Source organism: Dasypus novemcinctus, chromosome 17 (assembly GCF_030445035.2).
Source record: "Dasypus novemcinctus isolate mDasNov1 chromosome 17, mDasNov1.1.hap2, whole genome shotgun sequence".
NCBI classification, from domain to species: domain Eukaryota; kingdom Metazoa; phylum Chordata; class Mammalia; order Cingulata; family Dasypodidae; genus Dasypus; species Dasypus novemcinctus.
The window spans coordinates 34,471,221-34,497,969 of record NC_080689.1 but is presented as its reverse complement, the minus strand read 5'-3'; the positions used below and the strand labels follow the sequence as shown (position 1 = coordinate 34,497,969).

Genomic DNA, 26,749 nt, shown 5'->3' with positions numbered 1-26,749 from the left:
ATATGTGCTCCTCTAGCAAGGTAGGAATGAGGAGCAGAGCTGCCTGCTTTGTTTGCTTACCTTCCAGCCACGCCCAAAGCTAAGTCCAAACTGCACAGGTCCTCCAGATGCAAATGATGTCTATGTGAATCATTTGTATATCTTAGATAGAAGGAAAAAGCTGAAACCCTTGTGTAAGTTTTGGAATTTTGGAATCTCAAATGCACAAGAGGCAAAAACCTTCGTTAGTGCCACTTTGCCACTCACAAAGGAGAAAAGAAAATGCTCACTGGGACTGAAAAATAAGATTTAACGTCATTGTATTTATTAGATTCTAAAACAATACACATTCACATCCTTTTGAATACAGTACATTTGGCACAATAATGTTTACAATGAAATAACACTAATGAATGGCAAGAGATTAAAATTACACCCAGAGAGGGGAAAAAAAATGTACAAATAAAGCATCACAATACAAAAAAAGTCCCTAAAACTGAATACATTTTATAGTCAGAATTATTTTGCACATAATTTAAAAAGAGGTAATTTTTTAGCCTTCTTTTTTTTTTTTTAAAGCAAGAATGCATTTTCTCCCCACCTTTGGAGAAAAATTTATATTTCCACTTCACAAAGTCCGTAGCGAAAGAATACAGGAGAACAGCTATCCTTCATATATTTTTTGGCATTTTTTTTGCACTCCTTTTTTTTTCTTTGAGAAAGAGAGGGAAAGAGCACTGGAAAGATTAAAAAGAATTGGCAGAAATGTAATGGTGTGTCTGTTTCCAAACCCTTGTGAAAACTAAAATGAAACCATGAATAATCATGGAACAGACAAGCTTTTTTCTATAGATCTGCATTGGCTGTAAATCTACCTGTGTGAGAATTTCATCGGTTCCAGCCCCAAGCTGGGGTCATGCCAGCCCACCCGGCTTGGGGTGCTGCAAGGAGCCTCTCTGGGGCAGGACACCCCCTGACTGACTGCCTGGAGTTTCTGTGTGGAATGTATTATTTGACTTCCCAGCAAAAATGCCTGTTGTCCAGTAGGAAGTGCCCAACCCCCACGGAAGCACCCCACCCCCACCAAGCCCTGTGGACAAAGTCATTTTGCATTGAGGATAGATCTTGCCTGCTTGTCCAAAGTTCATAATGGTGAAGGAAGCGGAAGAAAAACAGAGAGCAGTAGTGATGCATGAATATGATGGGCAGTGCTGTCATGTCTTCCTAAAAAAATGAGATGATGCCACCATGAAGATGTTTCTGTGCTTGAATTCAACTCCGGATTACAGTCTCTCCCCAGCACATCAAGTTACCAAAGATAAATTAAGTTAATCTAATGTTCATCATCACTTCACTGGTATGCCAAACACATGAATTGATAGAGCATAATATTTCATATTTGAAATTATCATAAGAATAGATAATTACACCTGAGTTTTTTAAAAATAAAAACAAAAGAGAACTGAATGTCATCATTAATAACAAAGGCTATGGCCAGCCAGATGCAAATATGGACACAAATTCTATGGGCTCAAGATAGTCACTGTCCAAGCTAGGAAACCACCACTGACAACATTCTTTTCTCTTCCCTATCTCTATCAGGGCATAATAGAGCATAGGAGAACTATACACGAGATTTAATATAGCTTAATATATTTTACATCTTTTAAAATAAACCAAAATGAAATAAACAATATGAAGGGTCCCCTGCCACCCCCTCCCCTCCAAAAAAAGAAAAACACATCTTATCTCTTGGTAACTTGAACCAATACACATACAGAGTATTGCACCTGGACATTATTATAATTATTCTTTCATAGACTAAAGTTTTATAATATGCCTGAACATGCAGCAGTTGATACCTCTATATTCAATGAATTAATTCCACAGGCCTTGCAGCAACACTATATACAAAAATCTCAAATGTACAAAAGGCAAAAAGCTTCATTAGTGCCACTTTGCCACTCACAAGTATATAGATTAAGGAGCAGCTGGGAAATCCACGTGCAACAGTTGGAATGGATTCCATTCCCTGCTAAAACAGTTCTGTAAAATAGATAATCAAATGGCCTCTGGGAAACATATACACAAAGCCACAGAGAAGCCTTGGAAATCAAAGAACGTTTAACACTGTTAGCATATCTACAGGAGGTAACATCATATCCACTAGAGTCCACGAGTTACCACTTCATGTCACACACAAACAAACTCTGAGGATATCTTGCCACATTGTCAGTTTTCAAAGGAGTCGCTCTTCAATCTCTTGACAACATCTGCATAACCCATGTTTAGCCTCATTCTTGTTCCAAAAGCAGGTATTTCATATTTAACTTTACACATTAGTTTTTAAAAACCACAGCACAGTAGTACTACCATTTTGTAGAAGTGTGCAAAAATAACACACTGCTGCAGAAAATAAATAGAGTTTACGCTGGGGACATAGGACGAAACTGGAAAGAGAATGCGGGAGCCGAGTTTTGCTAGAACCCCAGTGTTTTGGCCATCACCGCGGCAGCCTCCGTGTTCAGGTAGATCTTCAATCCTGAGGAGCATTACTTGTTTCCTTGTCTCTGAATTCATCAAGCTCCCATGAGCTGCTAAAGCATGAATGACATAAACCTTGGACAATTTGTTTATATCTTTTGGCCAGTTAGAAAGTGAATTTCATAATATATTTTTCAAATGGTAACAGAGTTCAAAATCAAATTTCTTTTTCCACAAAAAGTGATTTCTTCCACAACATACATGCTGACACAACTTTGGCATGCCCAAAAGCTAAAACCAAAGCAAGCAAGAACTAGCCATTCCGGAGCAAATCAAAGTAGCTCGCCGGCCGCGTCGCCCAGGCTCCTTCCCTTCCTCACAGAGCGCGCCTGGAGAGCGCCCATCGTTGTGCTGAAGAAGCACTGGCCTCACTGGTGGTGAGCTGCGGTACAAGAGACAGGAGCTGTCAGCTTTCTGTGTCCAATAGCTGAGCAAGAGTTGTCTTGTTGGCTTTTCTAAATGTGCCGTAAAAAGAACTGAAGGTGCTTTGCCGCCAGGTGCCCCCGAGGAGTGAAACCAGGCTTGCCAACAGTGTGTTTGGCTAACTTCTGACCCAACATAAGTCTGCATTCTGGTGAGGCAGGAACCCAGAGGGCCTTCTGGTCACCAGGTGAAGGACGGAGGAGCTGGCTGGGGAAAGGGAAATGCAATAAATAGAGACTGTACATGGGATTGGGGCTCTGTGGAGAAGTAGTTCATGACCTTCTGAGGCCTTTTGGGTGCCCCTTCTTGCAGCATTACAAAACGTCAATGGCCAGGAGTGGCCTCTCATGGCATCAGGTCTTCACCAAAGTAGGAGAAGCCCTTGAATTCCTCCTGGTTGATCTGCTTCACTATCGCTTCATCCACGAGCGTGAGTATCGGCTCTTCCCGGGTAAAGTCTTGGTCAAAGTTATTGACATCTCTTTTGGTTTTCTGTGGGAAGAAAAGAGAAGCACTGACTGGAGGCTGACCTCACCTTTCGGGCCCCCCCATGGGGAATGGGCATTCCGCCGGCCTCGCCAAAGCAGGCCTCTAGCTACTGAGAGCAGACACGGGGCTGTTCCAATGAGGTAACAACGGATGGCCCCAGGACTAGCAGGTGACAGAAAAGGAGGAGAGGAAGAATGAGTCAGGGTGAGAAGGGAGAGGGGTGAGAGGGTGTGATGGAAAAGCAGGGAAGTGGGATTCCCACAGACTGGGTAGAGTGAGATGTGTGCGTGTGTGTGTGTGTGTTTGAGGAGAGTGGGATGCCAAGCTCTGACCTCGCACTTCCCCTTCCAGCATCTGCCACAACCCTCTGGTTCCACTGAGGCATCCCTCCCTGTGACCCAGGGAACAAACTTGAATCTCCCTCCCACAAAGTCTCCAGTGGTCTTTATTCCCTATACATAGACACTCATGAACTAGCTATGTCTCCTCCATAGGGCATCCTCTTGATAAGTAAGAGGATGGGTAGGGGGCTGGACCTTCTTTTTAGAAGGCGGCCTTGCTCCCCATCTGCTCTCACCATGAATCCTATTTGTGGTCCCACATTATTTCTATTATTACACTCAACACTCTGGCTTGTAATGGCGTGCTCATGTTTGGTGTAGACCAACGACTCCTTAAAGGCAGGGACCTTGTCTTAGTCAACCTTGAGTTTCCCACAATTCTGCAATAAGTGCCTTTTCAGTGAGTGAATACGTGTGCAAACCCCGCTATGACCATCCAGTTCAGAAGGTCCCATAACCAGTTGTTCCCAGAGTTCAACTTCACAAAGTAGGGTTGTGTGGTTTGTGGTCCACAAGCAAGTCTTGGTTTATGGAGAAAATCAGAAAGTATAAAATAATGCTTTTGGTCTTCAGGGGCTTATAGACTCCCATCTAGAACACATTGCTCTGGTAGAAACCATTTCAAGGAAAAGTCAGGGCTTGGGCTAGGACTTGAAGAATGAGTTACAGTTGTGTTGGTAGAGACAGGGGAGGAAGGCACCTTGGCGGGAAGGAAGGTGGGAGCAAGGTAGAGAGGCAGGAACACGAAAGGTATGCACATAGGAAGAAGAGTATGTCAAGCTGCTGGGGGCAGAGTCCAGTGTGGGGATGGTGAGAGGTCAGGGTGGAGTCTGACAGCAGAGGCTTTCAATACCAGATCCCCACTCCCCAAAGTACAGGGCACAAGGATGAGAAGACAGAAGGAGCTTAGGCAATACTTTCTCAGATACTGGTTAATTTGCATTACCTAGGGTTAATGACCTAGAAGATGGAATAAGTCTTATGGAAGGAGTAGTATTAATTATAGAAGGAATAATATTAATACACATTATGCTCTATGGAAACCAGTAACCTATAAGATGTTCCTACCGAGACTCATGTTGAACACGGGCAGGTGGGTACCTGGGGAAAGGGCATGGAAGCACCTCTTCTGAAGATCTCTATCAAAGGAGGGATGGATTGTCCTTGATCGAGGAGGGGTTAGCAAGAAAGGCCTCTACAGCTACAGAGTATGGGCAATCACATCCAGAGGGAGGATTAGGGGTGGGAAGGTGGAGACAATGATGGGGGAAGCAATGGGTATATCATCCCAAAATGCCACCAAGGGGCACTGGACTAGGGAGTAGTAGGGCTGGAGGTGAACAGAGGCAGGTACAGGGCAGGAGGATAACTCAATTTGTAACATTCTCAAGGACAGCTATGCCCAGTTCTTCTATATTCTCCAAGGTCAGGATCACCTCTTTCTCAATCCCTTCTCAACTGGCCACTAATAAGGGGGAGTATGTATATAAAGAACCTCAGCAAATCTTTGAATTCTCTGACATTGGTTCTCCCTATTTACCTAATAGTTTGTCTTTCATGTATCCGTCATTATTGTCCATTAGTCATAGAAGTTGTTTTTATTTCCTGATGTCAACTGAGCAACGTGATGGAGCAAAATTCCACAGACTATCTAAATTTCATGGCTCTCTGACTGTATACCAGGGAACCAGGTTCAGTCAAGATAGCGAGGAATGCCATTTCTAAAGAACTTCTTGTAGCTTCATGGAGGGCCAGCCTGGAAAGCCATCTAGTTCAGCCCCAGGCTTCTCAGGGGTCCCAGAATCATCTGTGGCACTAGAATGAGTATACCATACTTCATGACCTTTACAAAAAAAAAACATACTTGGCTCATGACCCAGACCCTATTTTTCTTGGAGACGCTTTTGCCCTGTTATCAGTTATCCATTTCCAATTCAATTAACCAACATCCCCACTATGTGCAATTCCTGACTCTTGAACTTAGAAACAGAAAATTCTTTAAAGTAAATATCTCTAGTAAACCCCATTCCCTGTTACTGGCATAGAGGCAGCATTGCATTCTCAAATTTGGAGAGGACTGGGGATTATATCCTTTAGTCATTGATTTCATTCTTTATAAAGTTGTTGCCTCCCTAATAGAGCAGGCACAAAACCCACCTCCAAGCATAAACTCCCAAGGTTTATGCCATACCATCTGCCTACCCTACTGCATAAATGCCAGACCCTTGACCCACATCACACAGCCAGATACACGTGGGGCAACATTCTAATCCTCCAGACCTTCTCTCCTCCACAAAGCCTTTCCTCCACCCTTTGCCCACACCTAGTGGAGGCTACAATGGAGGAGAAAGAGCATGGCTTGAACTCTCATCCTGGTACTGTCCCTTCCTTGTTGGATGACACTGTGAAGTTAACCCCTCTGGCCTCGGTCTTCTCATCTGTAAAATGGGGGGTGGTACCGGGTAAAGGCTGAGGTTGCCTTGAGAACCAAATGAGATGCCAGATGTCAGGAGCCTCAGTGCAGATCCTGGCATATGGTGGGCAACCAATAAATGTGAGTTCCCATCCTGCCTTTGAATCTTAGCATCACGTACAGCCTGGCTGGGTTTCCAATGTGCTTTTTAGTCATTTGTCTATCGAAGCACTAAGGTTTAGAAGGTTGGGACTGAGACTTAAATTTCTCTGCATGCCTTCAAATCCTGAACTAGTGCTGAGCTGAGGCCTACCTGAACACTCCAATACTTTCTCCAGGTATTGAAATTCTTCCGTGGTGCCCCACTGCCCTGGGGATAATGTCCCAAGTTCTCATCTTCACCTATTTCAAAGGCCCTTCAGGATCTCTTCCCTGCCTACTTCTCCAGCTTCATTTCTCTGGCCCTGCTGAACCAGGATCTCCAGACTCACTGGTTTCCTCCTGCCTCTGGGCATTGGCTCATGCTAATCCCTGTGCCTGGAATACTCCCTCCCCTCCTTGCCTTCTGCCCCTCGTTCCTGCCACCTGGCTGACTGCTCCTCTCTTTTCCCATCTCAGTGTAGATGTCCCTTCCTTCAGGAACCTTCCTTGTCCCTTCAGGACTGACTTGAGCAAAGCCTCCTTTGGGTACCGATGGTCTGCCCCTTCCTCTTATCATAGCACTCATTAAATTAGGTGACTTCCTCTTGATACTTTTCAACTCTGGGCGGGGACAGGGATGAACTCAGCCCCCAGTCTAGCACTACTCGGAAGTTCATAATGAGCACTAGATAAGTATCTGCTGAGTGAGCTGCTGTGTACACCTCTTTTTGCTGATACTTTATCTGGAGCCAGTGAAGAGTTCTGGGTTCAGAGTCAGTGCAGCTTTCCTGCCAGAAAAGTGGAAAGTGGAGGCTGAGAGGAGATAAGGCTGAGGTTTTCCTCACAGAGAGAATGGCCAGAGCAGTCCAGGCCGTGCCTAAGCCGCGGTGAACTTGGGGCTCCTGACTGCGTGTTGTGTGCAAGACAGAAACAGATGGGCTAAGGAAAGCTTGGGACTTGGTGGCTAGGTGCTTAGCCCTTGTGGTTGGCATTGGGGAAAACAACCTTCCAGTTCTCTTTCGCATCTCTGCAGAAATAAGGGATGAGCTTTTGAGTTTGAGGGATCTGGGACTGACGATTTGGGGAGGGCATGTTTCTCATGTCTGCAGTTGGGGTGCATGTAGACCTTTTTTTAAAAATTAGATATCTTTTTTTTTGTCTTTTTAAAAAAGATACATAGATCACACAAAATGTTACATTCAAAAATATAAGAGGTTCCCATATACCCCACTCCCCACCCCCCAACTCTTCCCACATCAACAACTTCTTTCATCAGTGTGACACATTCATTGCATTTGATGAATACATTTTGGAGCACTGCTACATCACATGAATTATTGTTTTCATTGTAGTTTACACTCTCCCCCAGTCCATTCAGTGGGTTATGGTAGGATATATAGTGTCCTGTGTCTGTCCCTGAGATATCCAGGTTAACTAACAGGGAGAAGATGGTCAACCACCACACCAGGGAACCGAGAGTGCCTACAACTGTAAGTGGGAGAATCGTATCCATCAACCGTGTGGGATCTAAACCCCCTCTCGTTTTAGAGGTGGCATGGACATCACTATCCCAGGGTCCACAGGATGCAGAAATAAAATATGGATAAGAGTAGACTTACTAGTATTCTACTATAGAACTATAGTGACTCTAGCAATGGAAGAAATTGTATCATTGATGTGGAGACAGTGGCCACAGTAGTTGTTGAGGGCAGGAAGAGGGAAGAAGAGATGTGATGTGGGAGCATTTTCTGGACTTGGAGTTGTCCTGCATGTAGACCTTGTAGAAACAGTAACAGATCACTCCCGATCACTCTGAGGAAACCACACTGAAGCAAAGCCCCTGGGCTTGCCTGATACTCCCTGAGGCTGCCGAGGTTTGGGGACTCCACTGCTGGGCCGTGTTTGGACCTGGTGCGGAGATGGGCAGGGGTCTGCATGCTTGCTCTTAGCCTGGCTAGCACGGTTCTCTCAGAGCCCTCACTGATACCACGAGCACAAGTGTTCAGAGGAGCCAGCCATTGGCTTGTCTTCATGTGATGACCAGGAGATCAGCCGATGACTTGGTGCATCTTACCAGCTGGGGTGCAGGCTGGCGTTCCCGTGGCCTCCTCACTGTTCCCTCTTTACCTCTGCTTGGTGTGACAGAGCAGACGCAGCAGTGACCCCACAGCAGTGACCCCCCACCAAGGGTCCCCTGGACCCTGGGTGTGACCAGAACCTGGACCTGGAGACAGGCTGCCTTCCTCCAGGTCCTGCGGCAGGCTCCGGCTGCCTCCCAGGTCACAGCCCCTCACCCCACCGCGCCCCTGCCCAGCTCCCACATACTACTCACTCACTCGGCCCCTCCTTGTCATACTTAGGTGTTATAGTCTCCCCACTTATCCCTCAAGGTACCTACTGCAAAGCAGGCTACACAGCAGACACTTAATATTCATTTGCTCCATATAATTTTATATACAGAGAAGGTCAATCCCCAAATTCCTCCTAGTTTTGAAATATCAATATTCTCATGTAAGCTTCATTACCCTATTTTAAATAATGTTCTAAAAGAAAAAATAAGATGGTAAATAATTAGACAACTTGCTCAACATACTAAATACATACATACATCCCTAACACCCATAATTCTAATTAACAAAGTATATGTGGGTATGTTTATACACACACCATTATACATAAAGTTAAGCAAGATAAGGAATGTATCACTGTATAGAGCTTTGCCTGGCAAAAAAATGAGTGAACAGAATTTCAAATTAATTCACATACAGAGAAATTTCTTTAAATACAATCCTCCATCCTCTCTTCCTCTTTTATATTTTGTTAATAAAGAATTGGTTATACTTTGGGATGTTCTTTTTAGAAAACAGGACAAAATACACCAAGTTTGTCTGGCACCAGGGTGGCTATGGAACCTTTTAAAGCATCCTTCTTGCCATGGGCCCTTGTAGTTCCTACTGTCTTTTCATCCATTTCCTTCTTAAAAGGTGGTCAGAGCTGACCACTGGAGACCAGTCCTCCCATCTAAGCAATGCCAAGCGCAGTGGCATTACCCGCTACTTGAACCCATAGAGTAAACCGATGTTGTCTAAGATAGTATCACTGTTTTATCATTAAGTTTTTTGTTAAAATGTGGCTCTCTTAGTTTATCAGTCCAATTTAACCCTAATCTTTTTCTAAAATTGATTTTTTGAGTCCAAATGTAACCCTTCATTTACATTTAACCTCTACTTCTTCTTGCTTACTTTGGTGCATATCTCTAGCCTGTCATGATCATCGTAAATATTGTTTCTGTAACTTACCTCTGTTTCTCAGTTGATTTACCTAAAAGTGGGGCTAATAAAATATAACAAGCTTCCTGAAGGTTTTAAGAGAGAATATAGGTAGAGTCCATGTAAACTCTAAAATACTATGCGAATAATTTAGATAATTCTGTCATCCACCATATTTGCTACATCCTTCAGCTTTGTCCTCCTAAAATTTGATGTGCCTTCGATTTCTATATTAAGACATGGGTAAAAAGATTTTGAGGACGAGATCGGGCCCAGAACCCTCTGACCTTGCTTTTACAAGTAGCCCTCTCACTGAACTGACGCTGAGTCTCAACAGCACCCTGAGGTATGATTAAATCAACTGTAGATCAACCAGCTATACTCACTGTTTTTCATCTTGTTCATAAGACTATCCAAGACTCTTTCCATTGTTTTGCTGGGATAAAGATACATGATGATGCCTGTAATTTTTTTTTTTTATTTGTTGGTTTGGAAAAGAAATTATTTAGCTCCGAGGGATTACCATTTTCTTCCCTAAGTGTCCACAAACTATCTTCTCAGAAAAACTTCCAGAAACTTGCTTTAATAATATCCATCTGAAATTATCCCAAACCCACATCATCTCTATTTATGAGTTCTGGGAACGTATTTGCCTGTCTCCTATCTTTTGTTATCACTGCTCTATTCCATGATATCCAATTACCTAATAATCCCAAGAAGGCACCCCAGATTTTTTCATCGACCTTGGATGGAATTTACCGGGGTTGAGAGCAGTAGTTCCAAGCCCTGGCTGCACACTAGGACCACAGGGGTAGCTTTAAATACTGGCCATGTCTGGTCCCATCCCAGAGATTCTGATTTGATTGCTCTGGCATCTGGCCTGGGCTTTGGGAATTTTACAGCTTCCCAGATGAGCTTTATTTAGTGTAATTCACCAACTCACCTCTATTGGGTTTCATTTCCCTCTTAGCGGTTGTTTGACCTGATCTTTGTTCTTCAAAGAAACTTCTTTTTGGGGAAAAGAGAGTGTCAAAATAACAGCTTTGCTTTTCATTATTAACACAGTGGCTCTCAAGCCTGGCTGTGCATCAAAGGTATACACACGGCTATACGGATACTGGGGCCTCACCCCAGACCTACTAGATGGGCATCTCTGTATGGGGCCCGGGCGCCGTACTTTTTTAAAGCTCCACAAGTGCCGCTGATATGCAGTCTGGTTGAGTCCCTCTGTGTCAAGGAGCAGTGGATCTCTTTCTTCCTTCTTTTTCTTTTCCTTATTGGTTTCAGAAGGTCTGTAATGGTCTAAATACCTATTTAGGAGCTTAAGGTTGTCCTGGATTTAGCCTCCTCTGAAGTTTAGTTTATATATTGGCATTTCTTCTCCAATTTTATATTACTCTTTATAAAATCGGAACAGTCAGAGAGCTGACCGGGCCATCTCATAATTTCTCCAGCTGCCCTACCCTCTGAGAGGCAGTGTAGTTTAGCGGTTCAGCATGTGTGCACTGTATCCAGACTGGGTTCTGTCATTTGAACACCTTGGGCAAATTACATGGTCTTGCAGTGGCTCAGCTTCCTCATTCATAAAATGGGGATGTTAATAGTCCTTCCTATATATTTGTTGTAAGGATTAAATGAAATAATACACTGAAGAGGTGCAAACAGTACATAACAGAGTAAGAGTTAAATTTTAGTATTGCTTCTTCATAAATATTTATCATAATTGTATGGTTAGAATAAGCATCATCTTTTGGATGATCCTTGGGAGAAATTTCCTTTTGCTCTTAGTTCACAGAATAATCATTGCTTCATTTGGGCAACTGGTGTGCTTTATCTCCCAGGTACTCTATATCTTGAACTAACCAATCTGCTCAAAAGCTAAGAGTCAAAGGTGTGACCCACCCAGAAGAAATGCAATGCGCTTGTGCCTGCTTTTTTTTTTTTGCCTTTCTACCCTTGTTTTTCTATCCTCATTCACACTGAAATTAAATTTATATTACGTACTTTATCACAGTGGGCCATCTTTAAACTTTTGGAATAAGACAAGATAGAAAAACAAAAGGAAAAAAGAAAAAAAGAGGATTTTTGTTTGAGCTCTGCTGGCTGTGACATCATCTCCTTTTTTCCATAAAGTATGTGTGTTTGTGTGTGTGCACAAATGCCAATGCCTGCCTGCCAGCTGGCAAGGTCAGAAAAGTGAAGGGAGTGGTGTGGAAGGCAATAGGGAGCTTTGGGGACTGGGACAATCTGGAGGTTGCACACTCTACCAGCTGACCGTAGGCCCAGAGTTTCTAGGACTTTGGAATTTCTAAAAGATGCACCCAGCTACATTTTTATGTTAGATCTCTTAATTTTTAAATGTTGCCATCTAATTCAATTAAAAACAAAACAGAAAACAAATGATGGCATGCTGCTGAATATATAACACAATCTTCCAGTTCGGAACCTCAACTCCAGTTTGTAAATTTGCTTCCACCTCTTAGGAGAGAAAAGTAATCAAGACACATTTGCTCGTTTAGCACAACGATTCATTTCATGGCATTTTAAAATGGAAAGCCACTTGGCTCCTGGCCACTCACTGTCCACAGAAGGGGTCAGCAGCCACGGAACCTCTGTTGTGAGATGCAGAGATGCCGAGCTCAGCTACAGCCTCCGCTGCACACCGCCCCGATTCCCAACCCCTAACTCAGCCCATCTCCTTCTCTCTAAACAACTTCTGAGGAAAAGCTGCTCCACTCCTTCCAAGGCAGTGTCTGTATACAGAAATACCTTCTTAAAAACGGCCCACGTTCCTTCAGACCACCGGGTATCCTGAGTAAACAGTCACAGCGGAATTCTGTCCGTCAGCTGTTTGATGGAATTCAACTCTTTTCCCTCCCTCCCTCCTCTTGTTATTGTTTGCTGGACTATAAAAAATACATATATTTTTAAAAGTCCATTTGAAGAGTTTAACTTTGGGAAAAGAAAAAAAACTCGACTTCCAGTGATTAACGAACGCTGACCTCTTCTCCCACACTCAGCAACTATTTCAGTGAGGAAAGGAGCTCAGCCAATTCAAATCTGCCTGTGGATTGGCCAGGGTCCCCAGACACAGCCCCCAGGGAGCTCCACTATGGGGGAGGGGAAGAATGGTAGCCCTGTTACTAAGAAGTTGTTACCAAACTGCGTAACAACACGGTGCATTTTAAACAAAACTGCCCAAAGGTTCATTTGGAAGGTAATGTCAGTTTAGATGGGTGCAGAAGTAAAGGCGAATCCTCTACTCCTCACAACTCCCCAGTGTCACCTGCTGCCAAAGAAGTGGGGGACACCCAACTGCTCTTCATCTGCTCTTGATGAAGTGAGGAGCTTTTCAAGGTGACTTTCAAAGCTATGTCTACCGCTAAAGCCTATGGCTCATTTTAAGCAAAGCAAAGAATTTAAAGCAAGAATTTTTAGCCTGGGTTCCTAACCTTGGAGCAGGGGTCAGCAAACTTTATTTGTAATGGGCCAAACAGTAAATATTTTAGGTGTTTCAGGCAACTACTTGACTCTGCCATTGTAGTGCAACAGCAGCTGTGAACAATACCCATGGGTGTGTCCAGCATCCACACACAATAGAATGGGAGGGGCCAAGTTCCAATAAAACTTTATTTATGGATGCTGAAATTCAAATTCCATAGAATTTTCATGTGTTGCAAAATATTATTCTTCATTTTAAAACTTAAAAACCATTCTTAGCATGCAGGATGCATAAAACCTGGAGGCTGGCGGAACTTGGCCCGTGGGCTGTAATTTGCAGACCCCTGGATGGTCACGAGGGTTTCCACAAACCTTGTGAAATACGGTACAGAGCTCCGCGTACGTGCACTGAGTCACGGAGAGTTCAAAGCGGGTGGGGACTCCACCGCTAAGTTAAGAACCACTGATTTTAAAGTTTCCCCTATAAAATGTCTGAATTTCTCCATGGTACAACAATTTTCTCTGAGAACTCCACAGAAGAGAAAGCCAGGAAATATCTTCTCAGGATCTGAAATGCCTCCTGCTTAGCCCTTCTTACTGTGGGGCCACAGCACTGGGCTTTACCTCGGGACTTGGACACTGTCCAGAGCCTGGTAGGAAGGGGGATGTGTGGCCAATGGGAGTGGTTGGGGAAGCCCCCCGGCCCAGGGACTGTGCATCTCAGCCTCTCTCCAGAGGGCTCCTTGACGACCACCCAAAGCCATTAGTCTCAACGCATTAGCTCCAGACGTATCAGTTCTGCTTTCTTTTGAGGGAAGGTGGTGTTTCTGGGCAGTTCGGAAGGGGGGCTCTTACACCTGCCTGCTCAAACCCTCCTGAGCCAACCCCTTCCAGGCCTGCCCAGGTCCACAGGTGCACACCTTTGGTTCTGAGCTTTGGACTCTAAAAGTTAACAAAATGTAATACATTTCAGCTGCGTCATATTTGGCCATAGGTTTAGAGATGAGTCATTCTTATTTGTACAAGTATGCACGGTCCTTGACAATATTCACTTTGGAAGTTATAATGCCTGGAGTTGTCTTTAAATGCCCGGTGGGCAGGCTGCAGCCTCCTCTCCCTCAGGCAGGTGCGCAGCTCCCGGAGGCCTTGCCCGCTCCAGGTTAATTGCCAAGAGCAATGGCCTTCTTTGCACAATTGAGTCCAACACAATTCCAAGGAACAGAAGCCAGAGTAAAGGAGGGTGCAGTCCATTCACACTGCTACTGGAACCGCTCCTGAGGCCCGAGATCTCCATTCTGCCACTAAGCTCAGGGTCTCCATCTGCCATGTAGGAAAGGAAATGCCCCTTCCTCAGGGAACCACCCCCAAGTCAGGCAAATCCCCATCAGACACTTCGATCACTCTGTATCTTTATTTCCTGCTGCTCCTTGAAGCTGTGGTTAAGTTACTTATTCATTAACCGTTGTCTCCATTAGTCTGGAAGTCCCCCCTAACGCACCCCCCCATGTCCTTTTACCTAGCACCAGCACAGTGCCTAGAATAGCCTCGGTTTCTTCATGTGAAGAAACCAATAAAACCTGTAGCTTGAGAATTTTCACGGTGCCAAGCATTGCACTAAGTCCTTTAGAAGCTTTGACTCAGGCCACCCTCAAGCCCCCCCACCACCATGGGAGACTGCTGCCAAAACCCCAGAGGCTTGGAAGCCTTAAACAGCTCGCCAAGGTGTGGGGCCAGCAAGGTGGAGTCAGGACTAGAATTCAGCTCGTTCTGACCCTGAGGGCCCTGTGCCTGGCATGAGCCATCTTGCCTCCCACTGTGAATGGTTGCGAGCTGTAAATTAAGTCATCTGTGCAAGGTGCGAAGCCCTGTGCCCAGCCCCGTCTACCAGGTCAGTGGTTTCTGCCAATAGTGTTGCTGCTAGATTAGAGTGGACTTACTGGTATTCTACTATAGAATTATTGTGACTCCAGCAATGGCAGAAATTATACGACTGATGTGGAGACAGTGGCCACGGGAGTTGCTGAGGGCAGGGAGAGGGAAAAGGAGGTGTGATATGGGGGTATTTTCAGGACTTGGAGTTGTCCTCAGTGATATTGCAGGGACAGATGCAGGATATTATATATCCTGCATAACCCACTGAATGGACTGGAGGAGAGTGTGAACTACAATGTAAACTATAATCCATGCTGTATGGCAGTGCTCCAAAATGTATTCATCAATTGTAATGAATGTACCACACTAATGAAAGAAGTTGATGTGGGAAAAGTGGGGGGTGTGGGAAGTGGCGCATATGGGAACCTCCTATATTTTTTAATGTAACATTTTGTGTGATCTATGTATCTTTTTAAAATAAATAAAAAATATATTAAAAAAACGAAACGAAACAACTGCCAGAAACTGCATTCTGCCGCATACCCCTCCCAGTGCTTGAGGCCACCATCCTCAGTAAGTTTTCTGGGGTCATTTCTTAGACATCAGGGATAAAGATGGGCATAGCCCTTAAGATTTTATTATGGTCAACAGTAAGAAATGTATTTTATTGTACCCTAGTGCATACCAGCCCCGTCCCACCAACCCCCACAAAAGGTTTAGCAAGCTGTCCTCTACCTTTAACACATGTGATACATTCCTTGTTCTGTTCTGTTCTATGCTATGCTACTCTATCCTCTCCTCTCCTGTCCTATCCTACTTGACTTGAATGACTCTGTCCTATCTACAGTTTATTCATTGATTTTTTTTTTGCACCTAATCCAATATATTGATTTTAATACCCATTACTAAATAGACCCTGAAGTAGGGTAAATGTGGGCCAGAGGGTGCCTCAGACTGAATGTGATGTAGAAAACCCTGAGTGGATATCCAGAGGCAGAAAGCCTTCAGAGGAAAACGCACCCTGCCTGCTGTGGCTTGCCGGGGCCCGGAGCTCCCTAGCTCCCTGGGCCACGTGCCCGCAGCGAGCTGGCCCTGCAGTGGGATCTGCAGCGGCAGGCCCACCTGCACCCAAGGAGCCTGCCATGAGGAAGCAGCAGGCACACAGGGGCAAGCCCCGCCACCCTCTCCTTCTAACCGCGGGGCCCTTTTCATTTATCATGCACTTTTCAAAGCAGTGTCACTGAGGACAGCGGTTGGGGGTCAGCTTTTCTAGGGATATGTTTGATGCTCAAGGAAGAAACTTTCCAATCTGGTTCTGGCAAAGCCACGTTCCTGCAGAACTCACCAATCTTTTCTCCCCCTTATTTATGAAAATGGTCTAGATAGAGATCAGTTCTCTTGGCTCAGAATTTATTATTTCTCTGCCTGATGACTTTGAATTGGGAACTGTAAACACTCTAATATATACCGCTCAAGTCAAAGTGAGGTCACCCACCTTCTTTTATTGTCCAACAACTTAAGTTTCCTAACACATGCTCTTATCACCCCCAACTCCCAGTTATATACTGGAATATATCTTGAGCCATATAAGGTTCCAGAAGATAATTTACGGATAGAACCGGGAGAGAAACATTCTCTGAAAAAAATTGTATTATAGATCTCCAGAATTCAATCATTCCACTACTCTATACTGAATACTTACAATGTCCCTGGAATTGTTCTAATCATTGAGAATATGGCCATGGGGAAAAAAATCCATAAAAATCTCTCCCTTAACAGATTGCCCATGTGTTGCCAATTGTTGATGTTGGGTGATGGGTATACAGGGATCTGTTAAACAATCCTCTCTACATTTATACATGTTTGAAATTTTCCAAAATGTAAGTTAAAAAGATAAATCCCAAACATCAGAAACGTTATGCTCAGTGAAAGAAACCAGGCACAAAGGAGAATATACCGTACAACTCCATTTATACGAAGCTCTAGAAAAAAAAAATCTACCTGTAGTGACAGAAAGCAGGTAGGGGCTATGGGCAGCAGGGAACTTTCTGGGAGATGTTCTGCATCTTCATTGTGGTTGTGGTGCATGGGTGTATATGTTCGTGAAAACTCATCAAAATGTACACTTTAAATGCATGCATGTTAGTCTTTGTAAATTTTGTTGTAATAAAGTTGATTTAAAAAATATAAATCCCAGCCCTCATGGAGCTTATGGTAACGGGCTGGGCTAGACAAAAACTCAGGGAATTTACTTAAGTCCCTCATTTTACAGGAAGGGAATAGGGAGGTCCAGTGAGTTGCTCAGGGTCTCACAGTTAGTAACAGAAAGCCCCCAGATATTCCAGTGTTTCCCCCTTAGCTCACTGCCTGTGAAATGGGTGGGTGCTCAATTCCAGGGGCCCTATTTTGGGGTGACTGCATCCTGAACTCCCACACCCCAGGTATCTGGGACCTGTAGCCTGAGTCTACCATATCTCCCCAGTAAGACCACAATTCTGCGGCTGCCAAACACTGCCTGCGATACCCGTTGTGTGGATTAGAGGAGGGGGTCTGGCTAAAGCCCCAATTAAGTCATCTCATTTGATAAAGGTCACCCTGGGGTCTTATCTCCCCATCTCCCTGTTTAAGGCAAGTATCATATTTCACCTTCTCAGCCCTTCTCCCTTTTCCATACCTGTCTGGGCTCACACACCTGAAATGCTGTACTGACATCCAAGCTCTGCATCCCAAGAAAATCCTGTCGGGTGGAATAAGTTCAGGAAAGGGGTAACCAGAATTAAATAAAGGGTTTATGAGCTGCAAGCACACAGGCCAGGCCTTCTCAATTTGAAGAGACTGAGACTGATGGCTTGGTGAATTACGGAACCATCAAAAACTTAATGTATATTTGTCAAATTTCAGAATACTAGAATAAGGGTTCAGATGGAATGATTAGACCAAATCAAATCCTGTTACCACCCCATGCCCCAGCATACACAATGGGAGTAAACAGGCACAGATCCTCCCAAGTGGGAAACTGGGTTCCAATGAGCTTTGTTCCTCCACGACAGACCCACCCCTGGAGGTTCAAGATCCCGGACTTGGGGGTTGATGGGGCAGGAGGGCTTGTTCATGGTGGGAGAACCCTTTCAACTTGCAAAATGTTCCTTGGTGCCTGCACCCTTCAAAGACCAAATGCCAGCCTGAGGGCTGGATAACCAAGTCCCCCTCTGCGGAGGTTTGAGGTTCTTCTGCTTTTACTTGGATGCACTGCTCATCCAGCAATGTGGCCCTGCCCGGGCACGGACTTCTATGAGACCAAGGGTGGAAGGTGGCCCCTTCTGTGGCCCACAGAGGCCCAGCCTCCGTCCTGTCTCTCCATGCCATCTCTCCCCTTCTGTGTTCTAACCTTGAAGGTAAAACTCGAATCCCTCTTCCAAACAGGCATCTGTGCTCTGAGTCAAGCATTGGGTTTTACCTATGCCAATTATTCCTTAAGTATTTTGTCTTATAGAGTCCTTTTCTGCCATCTGAACTCCTCAACCTTCCCTTCCAGGACTTCACAGAGAGCACAAAGTCCATGCTCAAGAAATATCTGCTGAAGAGACCTGAGCTGAACCCTGCCTTTTCCTGCAGTCAGGAGTCTGGGAAGGAGAGTTCCCCTGCGCAGGGTCCAGGGTGCCCCACTGCAGCAGGGTCATTTCTAAATGTCAGGGAACCTGCTCTGCTGGATTGGAGCTTGGCGGGGCCTGCCCTGACATCAGGGTGGGGTCCAAGAGCTCCACGCAGCGTGCTTGGCAAATGCTGGGCCGAGGGAGACGCAGGAGAAGTCAGGGTGACAAGGAAGTCACAGAGCAAAAGGGGACTGATAACATGGGGAGACGCGGGGTGCCATCCCAGGGGACAAACGGCCTGGAGAACACTGGCATCTGGGGTGAGTCACCCTCTGGCAGGGCCTCCCTCTTTCTGGTTAGCCCCTGGCTCAGACCAATGCTAGAGGGACGCCCCCGCAGGCTCTGCAGTCTTCTTAGTTGTTCTCCCGTCACCTCTCCAGAGGTCTTTCTGCCTTGCAGCAGATGGTTCCCTGATCGGATGGTGCTCAGGCCCGCATCGGAACTCCTCGCTCCTCAACAACTCTGGGACAGGGGTATTGTCCTGTCCAGCCCCCTTCCGCCTCAGCCCCCCCACCCCGTCTCCATCACTATCATCATCATCGCCAGCCCGAGTGCTCGTTACATCCCAGGCACTGTGCTAATTACTTCACACGACTGCATTTGTCCGCTCCTCACATGCCTGTGTGGGGCAGATGTTATTCTCTCCACTCTACAGATGAGCAGACTGAGGCTCAGAGGGACAAGATGACCTCCCCATCACTCAGCCCCAGCTGGGACCTGGTCACATCTGTTTCTAGAACCCAGCCTCTGAACACCCCACCGCCTCCTGCAATCCTTAACACTTGATGCTTGGAGTCTCCGGGTAAGAGGAAGAGGGGCTTTGACAGGCTGGAGAGGGTGGTGGTGAACGGAAAGGAAGGAACTAAAATTTACTGAGACCCTGCAGCGTACAAGGCTTCTTATGTTTGTTATCTAACCCTGTCAATAATTCTTTGAGGGAAGTATTCTCATCCCCATTTTACAGATAAAGAGTTTGGGGCTCACGGAGGCCAAAGGGGTAGTGAAGTGAATTCCCAGGCTATCCTATGGTAGCAACTTTATTCCAATCCGGGTCTCTCTGAATTCAAAGCCAGTACTCTGTGTACTCTCCCACCTGGGCCAACTACTGAAACCAGGGTCCTGGGTGTTTCCCATACCCTCCCACCCTGGGCCAGAGCCCGGGCACTCCTGAGTAATCTCCTAGCCTCCTATGGGGTCTTGCTACAGGAAGGGCACTGTACAGGGTGTGTCCTGACGGATGGGCTCCAGGACCTGCTGTGCTGGGATGAAGGAGGACAGTGGCTTCTAGTGAGTCCCCTGGTCTCTGGACATGAGGGCTGGCTTTGGGAGAAGGGGCTGCCGGCTCAGCAGGGCTCTGCCTCAAGTCGCTCAGTCGGTGAGGGTGCGGGAGTCTCAGGCCCACTTCCCCGGTTTTCTCTCAGCACAGCCCAGTCATGCAGGAGCATGCAGGAGGGGCGCCCTTGGTGGTCCTGCCATGCAGCGCAGATGGCTGGATGGAAACGGATCATGAGGTTGGAAGGTGCCTCCATGTTATCAGGCCTGAGGGGTCACCTACCTGGAGAGACTCCCCACTCTGGAGGCCTTACCTTAAAGAGGGACATTCACACTGAAGCAAACTTGAAAAGAGAGAACATGTACACAAAGAGAAGTTTACTTGGCCGGCATTTCTCCCATGGCCCTTGGCGTTCACTGAGGATGGCTAGGTTTATGGGGAGGCAGAGCTCTCCCTCCTAGGCTGGCTTTCCCCGTTCCAGTGCAGAAGCCCTGGAAGCCGTAATCTCATAGCCTAACAATTTTTGGGGTAAGAAAGGGGCACACAGGAAGGGAGCCCGGAATGAGCCCAACACCCCCCAAGATCTGAGGTCAGATGATGCCCTTCAACCACCGTAAACACATCACTTCTGCTGCCATGATCCCAGTGGAAGGCAAGCCCGCCACTAACACCAAAGCTGAATGTGCTTTTCTTAGCAATTAGGTCATGCCACCATGTTGGAACCAAATCGCCCTGGGATAGACCACTGAATTCTATGTCTGGAGATTTTCTCCAGGATCAAAGGCTTAGACTCCAGCCAGGCTGGATTTTCCATTTCCCTATTCACACACAGCTGGGGTACTTGCTACCAGATAACCCCTCTCTGTGTGCCCTTGCTCTGAAGCAAGGCTCCCTAGAAAACTCATTTGAGTAGATGATGGTGCAAAGTCTTTGGTTTGGCACTGACAGTGCATGGTTTGTGTGCAAGTAATTTAGTATGCTGAGGGAGATATAAGAGCGCTTGGAGGACAAACCAGAGAAAATGAGAGGAAAGTCACGTGCAAGCAGAGGCCATTGGAAACATGTACTGGCGAAGGGGAGAGGGGAGCAAAGAACCTAAACCTGAAGGCACGAATCCCGTTTGGATAATCACAGCTGGTGGGTCAGGGCAGGGTTTAGATGGAGGCTCAGGCGCCAAGGCAGCGGAAATCTCAGCTTAGCGAACGTCTCAGAAAGGCAAAGGCCTGAAGGGGACAGCAGCCAATCTGGGTATGTGTGATGGAACTTGACCAAAGGCCAAATTCCAGCTATAAAATCTGGACAATCTCCTTGGTGACATCTTCAGAGGGGAAGAGGCTTCCTGTGGACGGATGTGATTTCGTTCTGGAAGCTGTTCTCTGGCTATACCTTCAGCCCTTGTGGGAGTGAGCCAGAGGCCCCAGGCTTCTGTGGAGCCAGCTCAGGGCACAGGCAGGTTGGCTGTCTGTCCTGCTGGGAGGGACAATGTCCATGCAGTAGGGGTGGGATGGTCGGGGTTCTGGAAAACCTACAACTCACTCATGGCCCTTCTTAAGCCCTAGACTAGAAGATATGAGTTCAAACAGCCTCACCTCCAGCACCAACCACCTGACAAAACCAGCTCCTTTCTGAATCAGATGGCAGGAGCCCCCCTCCTCCAGTGTCCCCAAATTCAGTATGGCCAGCTGAGGTGCAGGGCAATGGCTATTTAGCAGGTTTCTGGGGATTGGTAGGGCATTCCAGTGTGATGTGAATGGAGCATGGCCAGGGAGCAAGTGGAGCTGGCCCAAGGCAGAGGAAACACGGAGTTTCCTCATGGGTCCCAGGCCCTTGACCAAATCACCCTGGAGTTCTGCAGCCTTGCCAGGTGAGGGGAGTTTGTGTACCTGCCAGGTGAAGGGTGTTTGCTTGCTTACATACCTGTCCACTGTCTCCTTGAGGCCACTACAAAACCGAAAACCTGATGCTGTTTGCTCACAGGCTTGTCTCTTCCCTCCTCACAGTGTCCTTCCCTTGACTGAGTCCATCCCCTGTCCCAGGATCCAAGACCAGTGTCCCTGGCCACTTGTGATCCACTGAGCTGGCCACTTCTTCCCAGATGGCAGGCTCTACACCAGCTTTCCTTCTTCTCTCTGTCAAAGCCCTTTCTTTCTCAGCTCTCCCTCCGAAGGAATCTGATGTGTCTTCATCTTACAAGATACTTTAAGCCCTCCTGGCCCCACAAAGAGAGGGAAGATTTCTGCAGGGGCATACCTCCACTTCCCATGTCTCACCAATAACATCTATTTTGCCTGTGGGCAAGGGTGGCCTGGTTATGGAGCACAGAGCCTTCCTTGCTGCTGGTACCTGGGCTAGGTAGGCAGCTCTCTCCCCACTGCCCCCCGGGGTTAGCCCCGAGTTGTTTAGACGAGGGTAATGGCTTGTGAAGCCTGTGCGAGTTTTCTATGGCTCTTGCACATCTTTTAGACATGTGGGGATAGTCTAGTCATCACTGCAGCAGACTTTCATTCAACATAAAATTTGTTTCTGCTATATACAAGCCCACACATGACCTGGGGAGGTGACATTAGCGTTTTTCAGAAAAGAGCTCTAAATTTAGGGGTAGTTTTGAACACCTTCCCAACCTGCTTAAGTAGACTTTGACTATCCTTCTCTTCCCTAATATGTTTTTCCTGGGAGAAACCTCTAGACTCAAGGATGTAAATGTGAACAAACCTTCAAACACAGGTCTTTAGGGACCTATAGCTGCAAGCTATCTAAGGAGTGCCATTATTAGGCTCCAAAGGTGAACAGCAACACTTCTTGCACAACATAAATTTTCAGTTTTTTCCTTCCTTCGCCCACAGGTTCTAATTCTCTCTTTCAAACTGAATTCAAACCAATCTAACAAACACCCTCTCCCTGGACCTCAGCAGCTTCAAAGATTAACCTGGAGGCTGTAGGGGCACAGTAGAACATGACCTGAAGATGATTTCCAACCCAGTGATGGAGCCAATTTTTAGGAAATCTCGGTCGGCTCTGAAATTGGTGGGGGCTCCTGGCCAGCCCTCAGTCCAGGTCTCTGCCATCTTCTCAGGGGGAGGCAAGGCCCTTGGAAGCCCACCTGAACCCCCAGCCAAGGAAGCAGGGTCCTGCCCTCTGGTCTTGGTTGGGGTGCTCTGGAGAGGCAGAAAGAGGAGGAAGCACCAGCGGCTGTTCCAGGTGGAGACAGAGCCCCCGGGACAGAGCCCTGAGCTGGCTCCCTGGGCCCAGAGGAGCACTTGCCTCCTAACAGGTAAACCTTTAAAGGGACCACTGCCTGTGGGAAACTCTGCACACTGGTGCGCGGTGGTGGCTCCGGCCTCCCTGGTCCTTCCTCTGTCTTTCCCCTGTCCTCCGTCTCCAGGAGCCTTTAAAGGCCCCAGCCTGCTCTTTATGGCCTGCCGCTCACCTTCTCTTGGGGGAAGCCAGGCACAGCTCTAAGTGTGACTCTTCTGAGCAGGTCTGCACTTCCAGTGGCTCAGAGTCTCAAACTAAAGGTCGAAAGCCCCTGTGGGCTGCCAGGGACCAGAGCGTCTCAGGATTTGAAACCCGTGGATCTGAAATAAAACTCCTGGGAAAGACCCTTGGCAATCAAGCTTCTGTTACCTATTCCACCCCAGCCAGAGACTGTTCTCCACTACCCCATGGGGTGAAACTTCCTCTTTGCCTGCTCTGGTGAGTGATCTGCCCCAGGTCCTTCCTCCATGTGGCCTCTCCACCAACACCTACCCTTGGCTTCCTCGGTCCTCTGCCCCCTTTACACACCTTGCGAATGGTCCCTGAGATGGGTGGCTCTTCCCCAGCTCGGCTCCAGCCCAGCTAGGGCCCAAGACCTTGAGCTGAGCCTTTATGAAGGCACTGTGTAGGCCTACACTTGCATCTGGCCAGCCCCTGAGCTCATCTCAGGTTCCTGTTTGTCAGCCCCGGATTCTTTACTTGGTGCTACTTCCCACTTATCTTTGGGTTCCTTAACCTAGGTTGAATCTAAATAAGAAAATTTCACCCTCGGATCTGAGCCTTCAGTTTCTCCTCCTCCCCTGCTCAGCACCTGCTCTCCTATAGCTCTGTCTTGTTGGGTACATGGCTAATCTTGTCCTCCAAGGCCACTTGCAGAGACTGCAGTCTTGAGGCATGCTGGTGGGTGCGGTAAGCCCCCAGTGGGAGCTTGTGCCCCAAACCCTCCCAAACCCCCCAGGCCTACAGAGCCACAATGGACTCAGCACAGTGGGCCCGAGAGCTGTGATGGAGACGGCCAGGAGAGTAAGTGATGCTAAGAGAGGAGGTGAGCCCAAGTCCAGCCTGCCCGAAGTTGGGAGCTACTCAACAGAAACCGTGACAACCAAGGAGGAAGCAGATGAAGAATGGAGGCAGGACTGTGTGCAGGGGTAGTGGAGCCATTGTTCTCCAACTAGGCTGGAGCCTGGGTGCCGCCCGTCAGCTGAGAGTCACCCCGACACCGCCCGTTTCTAAGGCTCGCAGCTCTATCAGCGATGGCTCACGGTCAGATCCCCAGGGTAGGATGGACTTCCTCTCTGCATCGAAGCACAGGAGGGTCTCTCTGCACTTGGGGGGGGGGGCTTGCCTGACAGAATGCGGGGTGATCGAGGGCTGCCTGCGTGAGCTTGGGCCCCCAGCCCCACTGCTCGGCAGCCTCTGTCAAGTAAACTCCTTTCTCACTCACCAGCCCCTTCAGTCACCAGCAGGTGACCCAAATTCTCAGTCGGAATGAATGTCTCTTTAAGCTAAAACCCAACAAAACTGATATATTCTCCACCCACCCCAGACCCTTGAGGAGGGCACTGACCCTCTCCCCTTTCTGCTCCCAGCAGGAGGCCGGCACGTGGTCTCAGCGCTGGGTCAAGGCCAGACTCCTCCCTTGTCCTGTCTTCCCAACCTCTGAGCTTCGGTTAGCTCTTATCACACCCCCTCCACTCCCAATGCCCTTCCTCACCCCACTCCACCCCAAACTGGCATCACCACGATAGACCTAAGAATCGGGAAGGAAGCAGCGCTGAGGCTGGAGGGAAGGCAGAGGAGTGCGGGGAGGGAAGGGGGCGGTTCTTTAGGCAATCGGCCTCTACAGACGGGGCTTCATCGCGTCCCAGGGGACAGTCCTCAGCTGTCAGTCACCAAGTCCCACCTTCCCACTCTGGGCTATTTCCACGTAACGACGGCTATTACTTAGATATTACTTTTCTTTAAATCGACCCTTTTTAAAAAAGATACTTAAACCTGTATATTTCTAAAGAAACGGTTATCACTACCATACATGGTAGTGTCATCTGCCTCTTGACAAATCATTTGTCCATTTCTCATCAAAACAAGGAAATAAATATTAAAATAAAAGGCATTCTTCTGTGTCCGATATGCATTACCATCTTGGTTCCTGCTTTAGGTTACACATTCCTACCGTCAATACTTGGGCCCAAGAAACTCCGCTTGGGGCAGAGTCGTGGCTACTTCCTGCCTCGGCCATTTCAGCTGCAGACGTGCCCCAGGCCCCCTTCCCTCCCGCCCGCTCTCCACCGGCAGCGCTGCCCGCCGGGCGCCCCCAGGCCGGCCCCGGAGGACGGCGCCCCCGCCTGACTTACGATTCGCGGCTTGAAGGGCGGCTTGATCTTCTTCTGCTCCAGGAGCACCCAGTCAATCTCCTTGAAGAACGGGTGCTGCTTGATGGCGTCCTCGCCGCTCTGCGCCGCCACGCAGCCCAGGCGCTTGTGGGGGTTCTTGGTCATGAACTGCGGGACGAGGACGCGAGACACAGTCAGGCGCTGAGGCCCAGGCAGGAGGGAGCGAGGCCACGCCAGCCCAGGCAGCGGCCTCCCCAGCCCACTTTCTGCATTTTCAGAGGCCTCGCCCCTCTGGTATGGAATTCACTGTGTGCCAGTCACCATGTTAAGTAATTTATATTTATACACACTCATTTCATCATCCCACTACCCTATGAGGTAGGTACTATTATCCCTATGCTCCAGTTGAGACACAGAGAGGTTAATTAACCCACCCAAAGTCAGAGCTAGCAAGGTACCAAGGTGGGAGGAGGAGCCTCAGCTCTTACTAACTCCCTGATCCTTTTCAGGTTCTCAATCAAATCTTGAGAGAGACAGAGATGGGGGTCTGCTAAACTCATTTACACTGAGGGGTCCACAGTCCTTTCTGGGTAAGGAAAGAGGACCAGGTATTCATGCTAAGGTTGATACTTGGGACCCCATGCTTCTTGCCCATTTAAATTAGAACTTGTCTAACCGTCTCCCTCAGGGAGTGGTGAGCTCTGTGATGGAGGGAACAGCCCTGTCTTCCCGCACCTCGCTCCTATTCTGTACTCTGTAAATTGTAATGACGGCATGGGGGGCAGAAGGCTGACCTCAGGGCACAGTGCTGAGGGAGGGAGGCAGCAGGAGTGCCGCTTACTGTTGCACAGGTTGTGTACTGCCTAATTTTATTATGTAAAAAGCCTGTTCTAGATTGCTGCACCATTTTCAGAGGCAGCAGCCCTCAGAGAATCAGCTCAGGGACTGAGTCACAGAAAAGCCAGCCTGGCCCTAGAATCAAGGATGGGACAGTGGGAAGAAGTTAAGTGTTCCAAGGCCAAGGGAGGTGAAGACTCCTCCTCACTTTCTCTGCTCTTCCTGTCCTCCCTCTCTGGGGAGGGGAAGAATCAGGCCGAGGGATACACATTAGGGTTTTAGCATCTCAGGGAGCTGCCCCAAGTCAGATGCTCTTCTCACAGACCGACTTCGCCCCACTAACCAGCTAACGTGGCATGGCCTTTAGCTGAATCTCTATTGACCAGTCTCTCAGCCTTGATGCTATCGACATTTGGGGCCAAATGCTTTGTTGTAGGGGCTATCCTGTGCACTGTCGGAAGTTTAGCAGCGCCCCTGGCTTCCACC

The 26,749-nt window shown here is 47.5% G+C and overlaps 1 protein-coding gene across 3 annotated transcripts in view; it reads right to left on the bottom strand.

Moving 5' to 3' along the window:
- Nucleotides 1-282: 282 nt before the first annotated feature.
- PRKCE (protein kinase C epsilon) overlaps nt 283-26,749 on the bottom strand; it is a 512,150-nt gene continuing 485,683 nt past the window's right edge. For 2 of the 3 annotated variants that reach the window (XM_058278495.2, XM_004447330.4), the window contains 2 exons: nt 25,448-25,594; nt 283-3,438 (listed from right to left, as the gene is read on the bottom strand). In XM_058278495.2, coding sequence (XP_058134478.1) covers nt 3,292-3,438; nt 25,448-25,594 — 294 coding nt within the window. In that variant the 3' untranslated portion in view covers nt 283-3,291. Of the gene's footprint in view, nt 3,439-20,151; nt 20,182-25,447; nt 25,595-26,749 lie in introns of all 3 variants that reach the window. The other variant, XM_071208802.1, reaches the window with a different exon arrangement.